Source organism: Mobula hypostoma, chromosome 15 (assembly GCF_963921235.1).
Source record: "Mobula hypostoma chromosome 15, sMobHyp1.1, whole genome shotgun sequence".
Lineage (NCBI taxonomy): Eukaryota > Metazoa > Chordata > Chondrichthyes > Myliobatiformes > Myliobatidae > Mobula > Mobula hypostoma.
Genome location: NC_086111.1, coordinates 45430973 through 45452826, shown reverse-complemented (window position 1 = coordinate 45452826; position 21854 = coordinate 45430973). Strand labels below are relative to the sequence as shown.

The window sequence follows — 21854 nt, the reverse complement described above, 5'->3', positions numbered from 1 at the left end:
GAATTGAAGAAGAAATCCAGAAGACTGGCATCAGGTAAACCGTGGCATTACTCCGAGCATGTTCTCTGAGTGAGGTGCTAGGATCCCCTTCATATGATGCACCGTTACTAAATCATTTGAAGTCTTTGGCAGACTCAGGTTTAATACATTAAATGATGCAAGCTATGCCAGCATTTCCTGTCAAATTAAGGATTAAATTTGTACAAGGTTGATTGCTATCTTTATTCAGAAAAGGTCGGCACCAAAAGTTGATTTTGAAAATGGCACTAAACTTGGATAACTACAAATATAGTTTTTAGCAATAATGTATTTATCTCTTTTTTTTCTTTAAAAAAACTAATGGTGAAATTTATGAACATATTCTAGAAAATAGAGAATGGAAGAAGATGCAGTTGAGAAAAATTATATTGGAAAACATAGCCAAGGTACATGTCAGGTACCCTGTGATTTTACACCTAGTCTTCCAAAGTCTAAAGGCAGCATGAAAGATTATCACATGAAAAAGAGCTGGTGACTGTCCTAGGCAGAACTCTATGGAGGGATAAAGAATCATTAGAAAACAGGGAGTGGAATGTAGTTTGATATTCTGTGGGATTCTAAACAATACTAGTAAAACACTGAGCTACGTTGCTAGATTAGTCCAGCACAGATTAGAAGTGATCATGTTAATGTTCTATAGTATCCAGGTTAAGTAATTCCCCAAGTACTAAATTACACGTTAGCTATCAGGACACAAGGGAAAATCTAGCCGTTGAATTGGCTTATAACTAAATTGAGTTTTTGAAGAACTCTTCAAATATGTCCTTGAAATCATGAAATCATTTCCAAAATTCTTGTGTGTGTTATCTACTCTTACATTAGTGCCTGCATTTCCCACAACTCCACATCTGAACCTCTTTGATTACTTTTCTGTAGAGGAGTGTAGAAGAAATCCTAATCAAACTAAAATTTGACCAATGATTGTGATTAGGCAAATTGAAAGATACTTGAAATATATCTATCTATCTACAGTATATATATATAAAATATAAGTACTTATATTTCTCCATAATCTTATATCTGCCCAATAACCATTATGTAAAAATTACGATTTATGATGGCATACATAGTGAAATTTTAAACAATAAACTTCTTTCATAAAAATCTTTCTTGAAAATACCTTTTGATGAATTTGATTAGTTAGCAAACTTACTGGTTTACCTTGCAATAAGGGCAATAGCACTTTGCTATCTTGCGTTTAATTCAATCATAGATGAAGTAGTATGCATCATGTTTTGATGAGTATTTCTGTTTTTAGGTAGATTATTCATTTCTTACAGCCAAAGGTTCCTTATACTACAAAGATCTTGTGACATATAAAGCTGATTGAACAAGTATGTGTGGTTGTGAACAAAAGGTGACAAGAAATGTTTTTATTTAGAATTTCCTCAAGTAACTTCACTTAGTACAGGTGTCCTCCGCTTTTCGAACGTTCGCTTTACGAAACCTCGCTGTTACGAAAGACCTACATTAGTTACCTGTTTTCGCTAACAGAAAGTGTTTTCACTGTTCCGAAAAAAGCAGCACACGATAATAGGCAGCACGCCCCAAGCAGCCACTCCTCCCCGGGAACAGTATTCTCGCCGGCATTGCTTAAATACGTGCCTGTGAGTAGGCGTTTGCAAGATGAGTTCTAAAAGAACTCGTAAGGGTGTTGTACTTAGCGTAAAACTAGACATAATTAAGCAACACACATCAAAGTTGCTGGTGAACACAGCAGGCCAGGCAGCATCTCTAGGAAGAGGCACAGTCGACGTTTCGGGCCGAGGCCCTTCGTCAGGACTAACTGAAGGAAGAGGTAGTAAGAGATTTGAAAGTGGGAGGGGGAGGGGGATATCCAAAATGATAGGAGAAGACAGGAGGGGGAGGGATGGAGCCAAGAGCTAGACAGGTGATTGGCAAAAGGGATATGAGAGGATCAGGGGACAGGAGGCCCAGGGAGAAGGAAAAGGGGGAGGGTGGGGAAAAACCCAGAGGATGGGCAAGGGGTATAGTCAGAGGAACGGAGGGAGAAAAAGGAGAGAGAGAAAGAATGTGTGTATATAAATAAATAACGGATGGGGTACGAGGGAGAGGTGGGGCATTAGCAGAAGTTAGAGAAGTCAATGTTCATGCCATCAGGTTGGAGGCTACCCAGACGGAATATAAGGTGTTGTTCCTCCAACCTGAGTGTGGCTTCATCTTTACAGTAGAAGAGGCCATGGATAGACATATCAGAATGGGAATGGGATTAAATTAAGCATTTTGATTGTGGTGAACCGAGTAAGGACAAAGTGAGCTTGGCTTGTGGAAGTTGACAAAGAAGATGTTGAAGAGGTTTTGGCATCCCATGACCAAGAACTGATAGATGAAGAGCTGATGCAATTGGAAGAGGAAAGGATAACAATCAAAACCGAATGCAGTAGCGAACAGACCGAAAGTGAAGTCGTCCAGGAACTGAACGTGAGGCGACTGCGTGAGATTTTCGCTGCAATGATAAAGTACGACTTTAATTTTGAAAGGGTACGTTGGTTCACGGCATATTTGCAAGATGGTTTACAAAGAACTGTATGATAGAAAAATGTGCGAGGCTAGCAGTCAAGCATACTGTCGTTTTTCAAGCCTTCCACATCAGCCACAGCAGACGACGAACCTCGACCTTCCACATCGAGGCAGGCAGACATAGAAGAAGGTGACCTGCCTTCCCTGATTAACGATGAGATCACACCCCAGTGGTCCCAACCCCCGGGCCGCAGACAGATACCAATTCGTGGAGAATGCAGCGGTAGCCAGGAGGCACCCAGCACGTCTTTAAGGAAAAAGCCGAAATAAACAAGCTAATTAATTAGGTGCCGCCCGGCAGGTAAATGTCAGCCCAGATCAGAAGCGATTGCCGATTTTACTTGCTCTATGTAATTGGCAATTGCCTCTGATCTGGGCCGACATTTATGTGCCAGGTGGCACCTAATTAATTAGCTTGTTTATTTCGGCTTTTTTCTTAAAGATGTGCTGGATGCGTCCCGGCTACTGCTGTACCCCTGCATGCTTCACGGATCGGTATCGGTTCGCTGCCCGGAGGATGGGGGCCACTGCACCACCCCAACCTCCGACAACTCAGCCTAACACACCATCATCAGTGTACTCGGCGCTGTCCCAATTACGGTAAGTGATACTACACTGTACATACATTATTTCTACTTTATGTAGGCTGTGTATTTTTATGTGTTATTTGGTATGATTTGGCAGCTTCATAGCTTAAAGGTAACTGGAGAGAGTGTTTTGCCAAGAGTGCCTGCGTGAGATTTTCTGCCGAGAGCGCTTGCGTGAGATTTTTGCTATGGAGAACAGTGCAGGGAATTGTTGTAGAGAAGTATTTCTAATTTATATAGGCTGTGTATTTATCATATTATTCCTGCTTTTACTATATGTTACTGTTACTTTAGGTTTTATGTGTTATTTGGCATGATTTGGTAGGTTATTTTTCAGTCTGTGAACGCTCACGAATTTTTCCCATATAAATAAATGGTAATTGCTTCTTCACTTTACCACATTCCGGCTTACGAACCATTTCACAGGAACGCTCTACCTTCGGATGGCGGGGGAAACCTGTATGCAAAGATTGCTATTCTAGAAATTCAATAAATATATTCATGATTTGTACGAGAATATTGGTTACCTTAGTAAGTTTGCAGATTATGGCATCCGTTAGTATTGCGAGACCATGGATCTGTGCCTAGAAAGTCTTCACTCTCCAGGGCGCAGGCCTGGGCAAGGTTGTATGGAAGACCAGCAGTTGCCCATGCTGCAAATCTCCCCTCTCCACACCACCGATGTTGTCCAAGGGAAGGGCAAGGGCCGATGCAGCTTGGCACCGGTGTCGTTGCACAGCGCTGTGTGGTTAAGTGCCTTGCTCAAGGATACAACACGCTGCCTTGGCTGGAGCTCGAACTCACGAACTTCAGGTCGCTAGTCGAGTGCCTTATCCACTTGGCCACGTGCCCAAGTTTGCAGATACTATCAAAATCGGCAGCATAATTGTCCATGTTATGGGTGTCAAAAACTAGAGAGCGTAGCTTTAAGGTGAGAAAGCAGAAATTTAAAGTAGATCCAAACGGTGATTTATTTTTTACATGAAGTGAGGTTGGTATCTAGATTGAGCTGGGGAGATGGGGAGGCAGGAACAGTAATCACTTTTAAGAAGCATTTGGACAGATACTTGATTGCGCAGGATGTAGTGGGATATCAAATTAATGCAGGCAAGTAGGATTAGTATGGATAGGCACAATGGCTGGCATAAACATAGTGGACCAAAGGGCCTGTTGCTATGCCCTACAACTCTATAAATCATGCCCATAGCATTAGTTTTGTGATTTTCTCCCTGAGCTAAACCAGCCTTCACTTTGTTGTTTATTAGCCTATACCGCTGCATTTTCAGCTTGTTTTTTTATTTACTCCATTAACAAAAAAAGTCGATAATCTTATTGTTAGCAAGTTTCTACATGGACCTTTATTCATTTCTTCTAATTAATTTACTAGCAATAATTGAACTGCTCAAATTTTGATTACTCTCACGTACTCTGTTGCTTGAAATCTGCTCACAATGCCAGCATTTCATTATGGGAGTAGAATGACACTTTAATAGATGTTGGTCATGGTCCAAAAGTTATTGATCCGCCCTCTGAAGAGAATAATAATAAGCTTCCCACAACTTCCATGCCCCTATTGATGTCTGCTCTATGACAAAACTGATGTTGTGCTAACAATGTCACAAATTACATCATAATTATTGTAAAACATTTGAATTTAACACAACATAATAGCCCTATAAATTCCTACCAGTCTACAGGTTTCCAAATACGTACATCAATGCAAGCATTTTTTGGCACTCACCAAAGATAATAAAAAGTATGGAGCATCAACAATAAATTTTACTGTGTTTCACCGTTTTTTCCAGTAACTTTTGAAAAAAGTTTCCAATCAAAAATGTTAAATTTTATAAATATATTTGTTCTTAAGTTCATGCTATAAGTCACTCAAATAATAAAGAAGTTATCACCTTTCACACACAAACTTTTTATCTTATCTTATGCTACTATAACTTTTTTGCAATAAAGTAAAATCATTTAATTTTAAATATTGGACCTAATTCAAGCTATATACATTAACCAAGTATACAAAAAAACAAAAGCAACATTAAATAGTTCAAATGATTATGTATATTTTCACAAAACTATATGATTTAACATAGGAAATAATTTTTCATTCCAACCAAATTTAAAAACAACTAAAAGTTAATAAGCATAAAATCTGCATTCAAGAATTGGAGCAGCATTTAAACATTGCAGTAATGAAAACGAACACAACTTTTGGAAGTTGCAATTATTTATTACTTAATTGTTCTTAAGTGCCAACTCTGACTTCCAGTTACAAAACTTATTAAACATAATTTGTGACTAATTTTTATTCTAAGAAAATCAGAATCTTAATATATCTTCATTATATTTCTCATTTCTAGTTGCTTTCCAATAATAATAGACTTAATTGCTTTACTTTCCTAGTTCTCTCTCTTGTTGTTTAATACACCATATATCCTACCTTCATAATTCATGATGTAGACTCAAAACATACCTGAGTTGCCACAAATATCAGTGATTTCCCTTGCTGCTTTAGTCTTCAGTGCATCTTGTTTATACACAATATGAGGCTTACTGTGCTCTTCATCATATTCTTCCCCATCAGGTAGAACAAGGGGTTCAACAAAATACTCCCCATCATGAGACCTGAAGGTGCCAAGCTATGAAGAAATGTTTCAAGAACATTGTTAATAACCCTAGTAAATCTAGGATAGCATTGCTTACAGCAACTCTTAATATATGTGGATTATTAATGATAGAAATACTATTCGATGTACTACACATGTATTAATCTCCTAAAACAATTTAAGCTGCGTACCTTTCCAACAAAAGAGATATATTCTGTTAAACACAAGGATTTAATTCGTTTTCAGACTGCGTGTCAGCGACCTGACTTACCATCTAATTTTAAAAACATGAGTGGTAAAGACATATGGAAGTCAAAATATTTTAGTATTTGGCAGAAATCTAAATGTGTCATTGAAGTGCAATGGGCAGAAAATGTTGATGCACAGTATTTTATAAAATAAGCATGGAGTCACCATACTGTTGATTGCAGGGAGTTGTGGAGCAAACTTTTTAGTTACAACGCATTGAGAGGCACTGCTTAGCACTTGGTTCACACAACAGGGAACTGGAGAACTTGAAGAGAATGTGAGCAACACTGACTACCAACGACAAAAATTCCAATGTTATGGAAACATAGAATGCTACAGGACTCATGGAGCCTACTGGACTCCTCATTCCCTTACATATTCTATGGTAGAGTGATACAACTGATCTCATTCACTTGTTCTTTCCTCAGCATCTGTAATTCATTTCCCTTTAAGTTAACTGGTCAGTATATTAGGCAAATTGACTTAATGGCTACAATCTTTGACTGTTACTAAAAAGCTAATTTAGTCAGATGTTGCTTCTGATCATACAAGCTTAGCTTGTGAAAAAAATCTTGACTTTTCCAATTCCTTTGACAATCATGTTTAGCACTTTCTTTTCATCACAGAGTCACTGAATGGTTAGCGCATCTAAGGAGGCAATTTGTCCCATTGAATCTGCGCTGGCTCCATGCAAGTGCAATCTCACTATAGACAACTCTGGCTTATGAAGTGTTGTGTTTCTAAAAAAACTATACGTATCATGATTTTCTGTAATGTAAACCGCATCACTTGTGCATGAGTCAAGAAATGCCAGTTGGGAAAAATTGTAAGTTTATATAGTTACTTTATTTTCACATAAATTTCATAAGAATGTATTTTTATTCCATATCCTAGATTTTTTTTTCAGTGAATTGCGAAAAATGCATCTCCATTTTCAGAACTGCCATAACACGAGGTCACCTCCTGCATTTTCCTCCAGCCTTTTCCAAACCACTATTGCATCTATTCCAACTACTACCCGGGAAGCAGGCCCTGGATCCTTACCATTCGTTCACCGTGCACAAACTGACTCCCTCATGCCATTCTTGTTTCTCTGCCAATCTCCTCTACAAAGTCAGACAGTTTCATTCTATGGTCCTCCATTCTTTTCCCTCTCTAAGAAGAACGGTTTTGAAAATCGATCACCCGGACAGTGAAGATACATACATCAGGATGTTCTTTGTTGATTACAGACCTGCATACTGCACTATCATCCCCTCAAAACTAATCAATAATCTCTAAAACCTAAGCCTCAATACCTCCTTGTGCAACTGGAGCACCTCTACTTAGAGGTTTGCACAGATTGGATGTCATCTAAAGCTTTGACAAACTTCTATAGGTATGCAGTGAAGGATGTATTGAGAGTATACAGCTTGGTATGGGAACACCAAGGCCCTTGAACAGAAATACCTACAAAAAGCAGAGGATACAACCCAGTCCATATCAGCTAAATGCCTCCCCGTTACTAAGCACATTTACAAGAAGCACCGTTACAGGAAAGCAGCATCCATCATCAAGGACCCCCACCATTTGGGTCATGCTCTCTTCTCGCTGCTGCCATCAGGAAGAAGGCACAGAAGCCTCAAGTCCCACAACACCAGGTTCAGAAACAGTTCTTACCCTTCAACAATCAGGCTGTTGCACCGGAGGGGTTAACTTCACTGAATGCAACACTGAACTAATTTCACAACCTATGGACTCATATTAAGGACTCTACAATTCATGCTCTCAGTATTTATTTCTTAATTATTCATTAATATTATGATTTTTGTGTTTGCAGAGTTTGTTGTCTTTTGCAAATTGGTTGTTTGCCTCTGTTGTGTTTCTATTGTGTTTCATTGTAATTTCTATCAATGCCTGCAAGAATATGAATCTCAAGAGCAGTATTTAGAGACATACATCAAGTCAAGTCACTTTTATTGTCATTTCAACCATAACTGCTGGTACAAAATATAGTAAAAATGCGACAACGTTTTCCAGGACCATGGTGTTACAGAAACAACAATCGAGGAATATAAAGAATGTAAAAAGAATCTTAAGAAAGAAATTAGAAAAGCTAAAAGAAGATATGAGGCTGCTTTGGCAAGTAAGGTGAAAATAAATCCAAAGGATTTCTACAGTTATATTAATAGCAGAAGGATAGTGAAGGATAAAACTGGTCCCTTAGAGAATTAGAGTGGACAGCTATGTGCGGAGCCAAAAGAGATGGGGGAGATTTTGAAAAATTCTTTTTCTTCGGTATTCACTAAGGAGAAGGATATTGAATTGTGTAAGGTAAGGGAAACAAGAAGGGTAGTTATAGAAAGTACGATGATTAAAGAAGAGGAAGTACTGGCACTTTTAAGGAATATAAAAGTGGATAAGTCTCCGGGTCCAGACAAGATATTCCCTAAGACTTTGAGGGAAGTTAGTGGGGAAATAGCAGGGGCTCTGACAGAAATATTTCAAATGTCATTAGAAACGGGGATGGTGCCAGAGGATTGGCGTATTGCTCATGTTGTTCCATTGTTTAAAAAGGGTTCTAAGAGTAAATCTAGCAATTATCGGCCTGTGAGTTTGACGTCAGTGGTGGGTAAATTGATGGACAGTATTCTTACAGATGGTATATATAATTATCTGGATAGACAGGGTCTGATTAGGAACAGTCAACATGGATTTGTGCGTGAAAGGTCATGTTTGACAAATCTTATTGAATTTTTTGGAGAGGTTACTAGGAAAGTTGACGAGGGTAAAGCAGTGGATGTTGTCTATATGGACTTCAGTAAGGCCTTTGACAAAGTTCCACATGGAAGGTTAGCTAGGAAGATTCAATCATTAGTTATTAATATTGAAGTAGTAAAATGGATTCAGCAGTGGCTGGATGGGAGACGCCAGTGAGTTGTGGTGGATAACTGTTTGTCAGATTGGAGGCCGGTGTCTAGTGGTGTGCCTCAGGGATCTGTACTGGGTCCAGTGTTGTTTGTCATATATATTAATGATCTGGATGATGGGGTGGTAAATTAGATGAGTAAGTATACAGATGATACTAAGATAGGTAGAGTTGTGGATAATGAAGTAGGTTTTCAAAGCTTGCAGAGAGATTTAGGCCAATTAGAAGAGTGGGCTGAAAGGTGGCAGATGGAGTTTAATGCTGATAAATGTGAGGTGCTACATTTTGGTGGGACTAATCAAAGTAGGACATACATGATAAATAGTAGGGCATTGAAGAATGCAGTAGAACAGAGGGATCTAGGAATAATGGTGCCTAGTTCCCTGAAGGTGGAATCTCATGTGGATAGGGTGGTGAAGAAAGCTTTTGGTATGCTGGCCTTTATAAATCAGAGCATTGAGTATGGGAGTTGGGATGTAATGTTGAAATTGTACAAGGCATTGGTAAGGCCAAATTTGGAGTATTGTGTACAGTTCTGGTCACCAAATTATAGGAAAGATGTCAACAAAATTGAGAGAGTACAGAGAAGATTTACTAGAATGTTACCTGGGTTTCATCTCCTAAGTTACAGAGAAAGGTTGAACAAGTTGGGTCTTTATTCTTTGGAATGTAGAAGGTTGAGGGGGGACTTGATAGAGGTATTTAAAATTATGAGGGGGATAGATAGAGTTGACGTGGATAGGCTTTTTCCATTGAGAGTGGGGGAGATTCAAACAAGAGGACATGAGTTGAAAGTTAAAGGGCAAAAGTTTAGGGGTAACATGAGGGGGAACTTCTTTACTCAGAGAGTAGTAGCTGTGTGGAATGAGCTTCCAGCAGAAGTGGTTGAGGCAGGTTCGATGTTGTCATTTAAAGTTAAATTGGATAGCTATATGGACAGGAAAGGAATGGAGGGTTATGGGCTGAGTGCAGCTCGATGGCACTAGGTGAGAGTAAGAGTTCAGCCTGGACTAGAAGGGCCGAGATGGCCTGTTTCCGTGCTGTAATTGTTAAATGGTTATATGTTATATGGTTAAAAACTATACTGAACTACATAAGAAAAAAACACAAGAACTACACTAGACCACAGACCTATCCAGGACTGCGTAAAGTGCACAAAACAGTGCAGGCACTACAATAATAAATAATAAATGAGACAGTAGGCACAGTAGTGGGTATAGTAGTTTGGTGTCAAGCCAGGCTTTGGGTATTGAGGAGTCTGATTGCTTGGGGGAAGAAACTGTTACATAGTCTGGTTGTGAGAGCCCGAATCCTTTGGTGCCTTTTTCCAGATGGCAGGAGGGAGAAGAGTTTATATGAGGCGGGTGTGGGGTCCTTCATAATGCTGTTTGCTTTGTGGATGCGGTGTGTGGTGTCTGTGTCTGTGATGGCGGGAAGAGAGACCCCGATGATCTTAGCTGACCTCATTATCCGCTGCAGGGTCTTGCGATCCGAGATGGTGCAATTTCCGAACGAGGCAGTGATGCAGCTGCTCAGGATGCTCTCAATACAACCTCTGTAGAATGTGGTGAGGATGGGGGGTGGGAGATGGACTTTTCTCAGCCTTTGCAGAAAGTAGAGACGCTGCTGGGCTTTCTTTGCTATGGAGCTGGTGTTGAGGGATGAGGTGAGATTCTCCGCCAGGTGAACACAAAGAAATTTGGTGCTCTTAACGATCTCTAAGGAGGAGTCGTCGATGTTCAGCGGAGAGTGATCGCTCCGTGTCCTCCTGAAGTCAACAACCATCTCTTTTGTTTTGTTTACATTCTGAGACAGGTTGTTGGCTCTGCACCAGTCCGTTAGCCGCTGCACCTCCTCTCTGTATGCTGACTCATCGTTCTTGCTGAGACCCACCACGGTTGTGTCATCGGCGAACTTGATGATGTGGCTCGAGCTGTGTGTTGCAGCACAGTCGTGGGTCAGCAGAGTGAACAGCAGTGGACTGAGCACACAGCCCTGGGGGGCCTCCATGCTCAGTGTGATGGTGTTGGAGATGCTGCTTCCAATCCGGACTAACTGAGGTCTCCCAGTCAGGAAGTCTAGGATCCAGTTGCAGAGGGAGGTGCTCAGGCCCAGTAGGCTCAGCTTTCCAATCAGTTTCTGAGGAATGATCGTGTTGAATGCTGAACTGAAGTCTATGAACAGCATTCGAATGGATGTGTCTTTTTTTGTCCAGGTGGGTTAAGGCTAGGTGGAGGGTGATGGTAATGGCATCGTCTGTTAAACGGTTGGGACGGTACGCGAACTGCAGGGGATCCGGTGAGGGGGGCAGCAGGGACTTGATGTGCCTCTCAAAACGCCTCTTGAAACACTTCATGATGATGGATGTGAGTGCGACGGGATGGTAATCATTGAGGCAGGACACTGAAGACTTCTTCAGCACGGGGATGATGGTGGCGACCTTGAAGCACGTAGGAACAACGACACTGCTCAGAGTATGTACTCAGGGAACATGTACTTGGGTAATAAATCTACTATGAAGTTTGAACTTTGAGTTTCACTTTATCTATTGGTGCCTATGCCTTTCGTAACCTTAAATGCCCTTTTCAGATCATAAGTAATGTCTTCCATTCCAATCTACTGAGAAGAACTACAACTTCTCACCTCCTTCCATATGACTAAAGTCTCTTGTCCCTGAAATAATTTTGGTATGTCTGTTTTGTACGTTCTTCAAACTTTTTCTGACTTTTCCAAAACAAAAGCATGTTGCCTGGAACTGAACAGAATTATTCCAGCTGCAGTTAATATCAAGAAAACAGTGATACTGGAATCAACCCCTGTGAAACTCTACTGGTCCCTTGCTTGTTGTTCAAAATAACAACCTTTTGCTTATATCTCTACATTTCCTGTTATCTTGTCAATATTATACCAATGTGGACATAAAACCTTTTAAACCATGGCTTTCAAGTATTATGAAGTGCGATGATGTGGCACTTTGTCAAATGCCACTTGGATGACCATATATACCAGTTCAATCACATTTCCTACACTGGCCCTCTCTGGTTTTCCACCAAAATTCCTATCAAGCTAAAATTTACCTTAAGAAATCCACATGGCTTTCACTAATCCATCTACACTTTTCCAAAGGGTTGCTTATGTTGCTCTTCATTGTTGCTCCTAGAACTTTTAACTACCACCACGACTAAAGCAATGGGTCTATGGCTCATGGACTTAACACTAAAATGTTTATTGAATGAAAATGCATGGTAACATTTACAATTTTTAAGTACCATCCCTGAATCTATCAACGTTTGGAAAATTATGGCCAAAGTCTTAATAGTTTACAACATTATTTCACTCAGTCATTATTTCATCTCTTTTAGTCCGGGTGATTTAACTTCTTTAAGTAAAGCTAATCTTTATAGTACTTGCACTTTATCAACTACAGCCCATCCGGAACATCTATTTTTCATCCACATTCTCTGACTCCATGAGTAGACTTCCTAGTCGCCAAACTGTCCCACTTTGCTGCCAATCTATTCTCATGATCTCCCACTTCCTTTTCTCATATCAGTCTGTTCTTCACTTGCGTTAAGTCTGTCATATTCTCTGTTTTCCTTCTTTATTTTGATCTCTATCTTTGTGGTCTTCAAGGAAGTTTGGTTTTATTTTTATTTTCTCTAACGTTCTCCCTAATGGGAATGTATTATACCAGAACCAAAATTTACACTTTGAAGACCTGACGTTCATTCACTTGGGCCAGAGTTGTTATCACTCCATTGAAACTCTAAACCAGAGGTCGGCAACCTTTTTGCCTCTTTGGGCCAGATCGGGTATTAATGAGTGGACGGTGGGCCAGATAAATGCCATAAAAAACTTGAGAAAAATGGAATTATCATTTAAATAATCTAGTTATGTTTTGCCTCAAATTAATGAATAACGCATGCTAGAAAATAATTTGTGCTTAAGGATGCCTACCCCTGCTCTAAACCTTGATAATATTATGATCACTGTTTCCTTTAAGTTCCTCAGTGAAACTTGCCCATTTGGTCTCACTCATTTCACAGACCCAAGTCTTTCTGTTGGACCAGCAGCATAGCAATCAAGAACCTTCTCTTGAACACACTTAGGAAATTCTTCTCTCCATTTGCCTTTATGCCTGTATTAATTCAATCGATATTTGGATGTTGAAGACTTCATCGCTCTTCTCATCTCTTACATTGAGTAGTATATACAAAAGCCTGAAAGCATGAACTACCAGGCTCAAGGACAGCTCCTACCCCATTGTTAAGTCTACTAAATGGTTCCCGAGTACAATAAAATGTACCCGACCACACAATCAACCTCATTATGATTTTGTACTTTATTGTTTTACCTGCAATGCACTTTCTCTTTCTGTTGCACTTTATTCTGCATTTTTCTATTGTTTCACCTTGTTCTACCTCAGTGCACCGTGCAATGATTTGATCTGTAAGAACAATATATAAGACAAGCCTTTCACTGTACCTCAGTAACTGTGGTAATAATAAATGATTTCCAAGATTATACTATGTTTATTTTTAAATCTCTGCAACTTCCTTGCAAATTTGTTACCTAATATCTTTTCCTCCAGTCTGGACCTACAAAGTAGTTCCCATAATGTAATCATACCTGCTTTCTTTCTTAAGTCTAAACAGGGAGATGTTCACCCCGGGAAATTCTCTCCCTCTCTCTGGCACTGTAATATTCTCCTTTAGCAATACTGCCACTTCCCTTTCTTCCTGAAGATCATTAGTTCAGAAATATTTATAGCTTGTTCCCTCCATTTTTTTTAAACATTGTTTTATTGCCACAACATTAAGGTCCCAGGTCATTAGTCTGTGAACCTAGTCAACTTTATTTAATACACTTCTTCCCTAATATGCTTCATGTTTGATACAATTTTTTGTTTACATACATTCATTCTAAATGTATCTTACACCTTATTGTGTTCTTTCTTAACTTGACTCTGTGTAGAAACAATCTTTTCTTTGTTCTGAAGTTAATTACCTCTTCCAAACTTTTTTTGCACTATTTTTTCCTTTTACCTGGCATGTCCCTGTACTCAACCATCTCCCCCACCCTCCTCACTAAACTACATTAGTTTCAATGCCCCCTTCCCCAATATACCAGTGAAGCTTCCCAAGAAGAAATAGGTGAAGTACAATTTATCCAGCCTGTAGAAATCACAAACACATCACCTTTTGATTTACTCCATCAATTACAAACATGACCTTTGAGGCATCTAAAACAACATGAATTCTGCAGATGCTGGAAATTCAAGCAACACACATCAAAGTTGCTGGTGAACGCAGCAGGCCAGGCAGCATCTCTAGGAAGAGGTACAGTCGACATTTCAGGCCGAGACCCTTCGTCAGGACTAACTGAAGGAAGAGTGAGTAAGGGATTTGAAAGTTGGAGGGGGAGGGGGAGATCCAAAATGATAGGAGAAGACAGGAAGGGGAGGGATGGAGCCAAGAGCTGGGGGGGAACCCAGAGGATGGGCAAGGGGTATATTCAGAGGGACAGAGGGAGAAAAAGGAGAGTGAGAGAAAGAATGTGTGTATAAAAATAAATAACAGATGGGGTACGGGGGGGGGGAGGTGGGGCATCTATCAAGGTTTCTTTTGACCATCATTGCAGAGAGCAACCCCAGCTTCTTGAGTCCTTCAACATGACTAAAATCATATCTCTGGTATCAGATCTACATACAAATCCATTCTGCAGTCTCTTTGAATCTTTGACATACTTCATTGAGTAATATCGTGATTCAAGATCTGGCTGGTTTTATATAGAGTTGAATAATTTCCTTGATCTCATGCTTGGCTCCTGTAAGGATGACACCAAGAATTCCTTCCACATTATTTTAAAGCAAAGTTCTTTAAAGTTTTCCTACAGCCCCAAATAATTCATAAACATAAATCCCTTGGTCATTTTTTTTCTTGCCACTTATCAGAACACCACACTTTCCAGCTTTCAAATTGTACCAGTTAGTTAACATCACCTCTCCTTCTACTTTCCATGATAAAATACATTGCAATTAAGGAGAAATGATTCTAAGAATCTGGCAAAGGAGGTTTGAAAAAAAGGGAGAAAAGAAACTATGAGTGTACGTAAAATAAATTCCGTCAATAATAGTTTCATTAAGTATTAGTAGGCAGCCGTCAATCCCAGGGGATTATGAGTTTACAGCAGTGGTGGACTGTGTCCTCTCCAGGGTGCAAGCCTGGGCAGGAAGATTTGAAGAACCGGCTGTTGTCCATGCAGTGGGTTCCCCCTCTCCACATCACTGATGTAGTCCAAGGTAAGGGCAAGTGCCGATACAGCTTGGCACCAGTGTCGTCGCAGAGGTTGTCAAGAGTGAAGTTGTAAACAACATCAAACTGCCTTAGGGACTCTGGCTCCGGATTTCTTCCTCGGGGTTTACTCCCGAAGCCTTCCCCAAGGGTGGGTATGGCTACAAGGCAGCGGAGATTTAAAATCAGAGTTTTCCGTCTCCAGGTTCATTAAGTATATAATAAGGAAGAGAGGGGGCGACATGGATCCCTTAAAGTATAGTCTAGGAAAATAGCTGTGGGGAGCAAAGAAATACAGAGAAGCAAAACAGATATTTTGCAGAAGTCCTACAAAAGTAGCACAATGAATATCCCATTAATAGGAAATAGTCTTGGAGGACTTAAATACCATCAGCATCGCTAATTAACAGGGTAAATTCCGATAAATTCCAGGTCCTGATGCATCCAAGGACCCTGAATGAAATGGACACAGTGAATCTGAATGCAAAGCTTGTATCTTCCAAAATTCTTTAGATTCTAGGAAAGTACTAAAGGGCTGGAAAACTAGAAATGTAACATATCCTTTCAAAAGGGTGGAGGGCAAAAAGAAAGTAACTATATGCTGATAGCTGGAAAAATGGTAAATATTCATCAGGTGGCAACAAAACATTTGGCTAGTGGTTACTTAATCAAGCTGGCGAAAGTATTATATTTCTCTAAGGCAGAGCATATAGTGGTGAACCTACAGATATATTCGAATTTTCAAGAGGCATTTGACAAGGTAACAAAAAGTTACTATATAAGATAGAAGATCATGGTGTTGGAGGTAATATTTTTACATGGATATAGGATTGGCTAAGCAGCAGGAAGCCATGCTTGGGGAGAAGGGTATCATTTTCAGGTTGGCATTCTATAACCAGTGGGGTGTCATAGGGATTTTGTACTAGAAGCACACACCCCATCACAGAACTGTTCTCACAACCTATCAACTCGCTTTCAAGGACTCTTCATCACATGTTCTTGATAATATTTATTTCTTTATTCATTCATTCATTCAGTTTTTCTTTCTTTTTGTATTTTCACAGTTTGTTGTCTTTTGGACTCTGCTTGTCTGCCCTGTTGGCACAGTCTTTCATTGATTCTATTTTGGTTATTAGATTTATTGAGTATGCCCACAAGAAATGAATCTCAAGGTTGTTTGTGATGACATACCCCGTACGTACTTTGATAATAAATTGACTTTGAACTTTGAACTGTTGTTTACAGTGTACTTTCAGTGGCCACTTTATTATGTACACTGTACAATTGTTAATGCAAAAATCTTATCAGGCAATCATGTGGCAACAACTCAGTTTGTGAAAGCATGCAGATGTGGTCAAGATGTTCAGTTGTTATTGCTCAGACCAAATGTCAGAATGGATAAAACATAAGATCTAAGTGACTTAGACTGTGGAATGATTGTTGGTGTCAGACGGGGTGGTTTGAGCTCCTCAGAAACAGCTGATCATCTGAGATTTTCACACATACCAGTCTCGAGAGTTGTGTGAAAAACTAAAAACATCAGTGAGTGATAATTCTGTGGATGAAACCACTTTGTAAACGGGAGAGGTCAGAGGATAATGGCCAAACAGGTTGAAGCTGACAAGAAGGCAGCAGTACCTCAAATATCCACGTGCTCAAGATTAGTGTGCAGAAGAGTATCTCTAAATGAATTTTTCAATAGATCCGCTACAGCAGCAGAAGTCCACGAACATACGTTCAGTGGTCACCTAATAAATTTTCCACTAATGACTTAGAGGAAGGAAGCAAACACACTTTAACCGTACATGTGGGTGGTACAAAAGTAGAGGGGAAGGCATGCGATGAAGAAAATACAAACTGCTTTCAGAGAGATGATAGATTAAATGAATAGTTATAAGGTTGGAAAATGGAGTATGAAGAGGGAAATGTGAAGTTGTTTGCAAGGAAGGATGAGAAAACAAATTATTATTTAAATGGAGAAAGCTGCAGGATGATGGGACTGGAGGGCATAGGACACAAAAGTTCATGCAGTTCATACAGAATTGGGAAGACAAATGGAATGTTGGCTTTTATTTTAAGGAAGTTAGTGTATCAAGTAGTAAACTCTTACCACTGGGCACTAGTGAGAGCATATCTAGAGCAAACAATTTTGGTCCCTATAATTAAGGAAAGAAACACTATCACTAAATTCACTACGATGTTCCAAGCATGGAAGGAAAGTCTAATGGGGAAAGGTTGAATCTGAACTCATTGGAGTTACCCTGAGAATTTTATCAGGGTAAATGCTGGGACCGCACAAGAATACATAGATTCAGAATACATTGGCACATATGTAAGAAAAAATTGAGAAAAAATTTATAGTCTTAAACAGTTGCGAGCCTTTGGAATTCCTTGCTTCCAAAATCTGTGGCGGTTAAATCTTCAGATATTTTCAAAGCCAAATTAGATCAACTTTTAATCAGTAAGGGAAGTAAAGGTTATAGGGATAGGGTGGAAGAATGGTGAGGAAAGTTGGATCAGTCAATTCTTGCTGAAAGTTCAAGAAGAACTCGGTAACTAAATAATGGTCTCTCTCTCCCACACTATAGTCTGTGCAATTTCCACCCTTACTTTCACCAGAAAGCCACAAAGTCACTTATCTACTCATGACAACTAGCTTTTTAAGTACCTTCTCTTTATCCAATATTGCCAAAGTATTCTTCTTTACTGGGAAGTTCTCATGAGCTGTGTGACGAAGGCCCGTCACTGATTACAGACAGCACATGGCGCACTTGGTAAAACACTCATCCCCAGCAGTAATAGCGACTGGGTCTGAACCAGAGCTGTCTCATACAGAGGCAGCAGCAACCCGCACAGGTGTGCCGATGGTGGAGGATACCATCTTTAATGAGTTAATTAGCTTTTGGTTGTTCTGGGGGAGGGGCTTAGCAGCTATAAGCCTCAGGTTACCAAGGCTTTGGTTTTTTTTTCTTTTGTGTTTAGTCTAAGGGTGGCTTTATATATATTGTTTTTTTTCCAGCTTTTTTCTTGTTTTGAGGTAAATAAAAGCACCTCAATCTATTTTTGTGACTCAAGCCATCTTGTTATTTTTCTTGAACAATTGACCCACAGTTTTTTGTGACAAGCTGGTAGAAACTTAAAGGAGTGGCAACAATGGTCACAATGAAGAGGGTAGTGATGTTATGGAGCTGAGAGATGTCTGAGGGCATGATGAAACCAACAGAATAGAGATGCTGGTAAACTAACTGAACAAGGGAATGAGCCACAGATGGTAAGCAGATATGGATGAGAGGATGCATGAATGCTATCTAGAATTTTATTGATATCAACATAAATTGAATTCCCTCACCAGTACTAAAATGAGACTTGATCAGTATTGTGTATCTTTTCCCAAGGCCTTTCATGCACCCTTTCCTTGCACTGCCACGAATGACCTTTTCCTTTACTACTGTCCTGTGTTAGCTATATGTCACCGGAAAATTACACCTTATTCTATCACAATTATGTCTATATTTTCTTTGCAACGTTCTTTCACAATGGTAAATTGGTTCCTTGAAAATCTTTCCCAGTGTTCAAATGAATAAACTTATTACTCACTGCTGTGTTGCCCACCACAAGAACAGGAGAGAGACTAACCATCTCTGGTGGGATTCCAACCACAAAACAAACATTAATCTCTATACAAAAGGCACAGATATGAATCGCTATCAGAAATTGCAGGTACCTTGGTCTTTCCTATCATTCTCTTCAGCATCTTTCCTCCTGCTGCAAAAAGGATATCAATTGTGGATTTACATTATCAATACTCATTCATTTGCTTTAATAATCATTCCTTCTGATTTAAACATGTGGTTTATTTATGCATTTGTCAAAATTAAAATATAAACATTAGTCCATGACAGTTATTCAGTTTGTACATGAGTATAATGACCCAAGTCTACGTATGATTAAAGTATTTTCTTAATACATTTTGATCTCCCACAGTGTTGCTCATTGCAAGTCCCAAATTTTACTCTAGTGTGGCAGACTGAAAAGCAAGTAGTGGAATAGAGGGTGTTGGGGTTAAAGGCACATATCTCAAGAATCATTGACTAAAAAATTCTTCAAAAAATGGGAAAAAGGTTTCTTGACTAACTTCTGTCAAAATACATAGCTTTCCTTTGCCATTGTACATAAGTAAATAAGTTTCTCTTCACACTGATTAAAGACACATCTGTTTCGGGCCCGGACTCGAAACATAATAAATGAAATAAGTAATGTCTTGCACTCCAATAAAACAGAGGGAAAAATTGTCCAAATAAACGGTGTACTGACACCTCACAACATCCAGCAATACGAAGCTGTTTTACGGTTCTTCAGTAAGATACCAAGAGGTAATCAGAAATACAACACTAACATTAACATAAAGTGGGCATTTCCATGGCAATAGAGTTATCTGCTTGCATGACAGGGAAATTCTACTGGAAAGTTTAGACACCAGAAATTGTGTGAGTGTCCTAAGTCATCCAAGAGACGAATATCCAAACTCCATTAACTGATCAATATGTTCTTCTATGGCCAGAAAATGGTTCTTAATTTTCACACCCCGGCAAAGAAACAATTCATTGGAGAAGCAACAAATCTAAATCAAGAATATATTTTTTGAAAAGATACTTGATAATAACTGATTTTAGTCAGATATTTACATAATTGGAAGCATAGATCTGTAACAGCCCAAAAGGAAGCTATTCAGTTATTGCTATGGCATCATATTATTTGTAACTGCAGCTCACCAATTTAACACAATTATTGTGTCTAAATTTAAGTAATTTAGATCTATCTTAGTTTTTCTTGAAGTCCCTATAAATCAGCTTCTATTTACTCCAGTGAACCAAATATTATAGAAATCTTTGAAGGAGATAAAAGAGGGTTCATTCATGATAGATGCAAGTTAATCAGCTGGTGACATCACTCAAAGTTCTCATGCCTCTTCAGATGCAAATTGCATTAAAAAGCAGGAGCTGGAGAAGGCCTTCTACCTTCCTGAGCCTCTGTCATTCAATAAGGTAATGGCTGATCGAATTTTAGCCTGACCTCCACTTTCTTGTTAATAAAGCTGGTTCCCGTTGACCTCCATTCCCTTAGGCTCCAAAGTTCTGTCTATTTGAATTTTCAGTACGTAGCATCCTAAAGATTCACAATCCACCAAGGATAAGAAACTTATGAATTATTTTCTGAATTAAGTGGAGTAGTCCTTATTCTGAAATTAGTTCTAGTCTTCCTACAAGGGGAAAACATGTGCTTGGAATTAATCACGTCAAGTCCCCTAAAAGTTTCATACGTTTCACTAAAGTCACCTTTCATTAAAAAGAAATCAAATGAGCATAAGTGAAACTTCTCAATCCATCCTCATACGTTAACCCCTTCATTCTAGAAATCAAACTTTATAAATAGAAACATAAAGTTCTCACTGCAGGGCTCTCCCTCCCTAAACAAAAATAAAATTATACACAAGACTCCAGCTATGGTCTCTTCAACACTCACACAGTTGCAATGAGACCTCTTCCACTTAATATTCTATCCCTTTTCCCAATGCAGTAAAGAACAACATTCCATTTGCCTTCCAAATAACTTGCTGTATCTGCAGATACCATTCTGTGGTCCATACTTGAGGGCCTACAGATCCGTCTATAGCATTCCATCATCCCTTTCCACTTCAATGATGTTCTGCTTCTCTATTTGTCCTTCCATGGGCATAATTCCACACTTCCTCACATTATACGTACTTCATCTGACAAATGTCTCGGCCCCTTGCTAATTCTTCTATATTTCTTGCAGGCTTACCTTGCTATCTTCACAATTTGTTTACCTATACACCTTTGTACAATCAGTAGACCTGGCAATATTCAATCCCATCATCTAAATCATTAGTATAGATTAAAAATGGTTGAAGCCCCTGCACTAATCCCTGTGGCAGTCCATTAGGTACAACTTGCCAATGACACATTTCTCCTAGGTATGGTTTCTGTTATGTTACTAATTCTCCATCCATGCTAATACATTGCAACCAATGTGAGGAGCTCTTATCTTGTGCAGAAACTTTTATCTTTTACATGGCACCTTATCAAGTGTTTTTATTGGAAATCCATTTGCTAGTTCCCCATTATCGTTACAATCTCAAACCCAAATTAATTCGACAAACAAGATGTCCCTTTTATAAAACCAGCTTCCGTCTGCTTGACTGTACTATTCTAGATTTCCTGCTGCTACTCCCTATTGGGAACATCACTAAATATAGCTAAAAATTAGATGTCCACCTTGTGAAGCTGCAATTGTGCTAGACAGCAAAACCAGCATGCAATAGGCAAAGGTTAGCAATCCCACAACCAATCAATCAGACTAAAGCTCTGAAACTCTGCCACATCTAGATGTAATAGCGCGTGGCTACACTTGTGGACTGCCCCCAACAGATCCCTGTTGATGCAAAGGACACATTTCACTGCATATTTTGAAGTACATGTGCTAATTAAATCTGAAATAGCAAATGGGAGAAGAATGTCCATTCATAGATGACACATCTTTGTTTCCTCTTAAGACCACTGCTATCAGAAGCCAGTCTATTCAATTCACTCCATGTGAGATGACA

At 39.3% G+C, this 21854-nt stretch overlaps 1 protein-coding gene across 4 annotated transcripts in view; it reads right to left on the bottom strand.

Moving 5' to 3' along the window:
* Positions 1-21854, bottom strand: part of adamts9 (ADAM metallopeptidase with thrombospondin type 1 motif, 9) — a 266041-nt gene that overhangs the window by 235928 nt on the left and 8259 nt on the right. For 3 of the 4 annotated variants that reach the window (XM_063067960.1, XM_063067961.1, XM_063067963.1), the window contains exon 3: positions 5647-5812. In XM_063067960.1, the coding sequence (XP_062924030.1) occupies positions 5647-5812 (166 nt within the window). Of the gene's footprint in view, positions 1-5646; positions 5813-13290; positions 13371-21854 lie in introns of those variants that run through there. The other variant, XM_063067962.1, reaches the window with a different exon arrangement.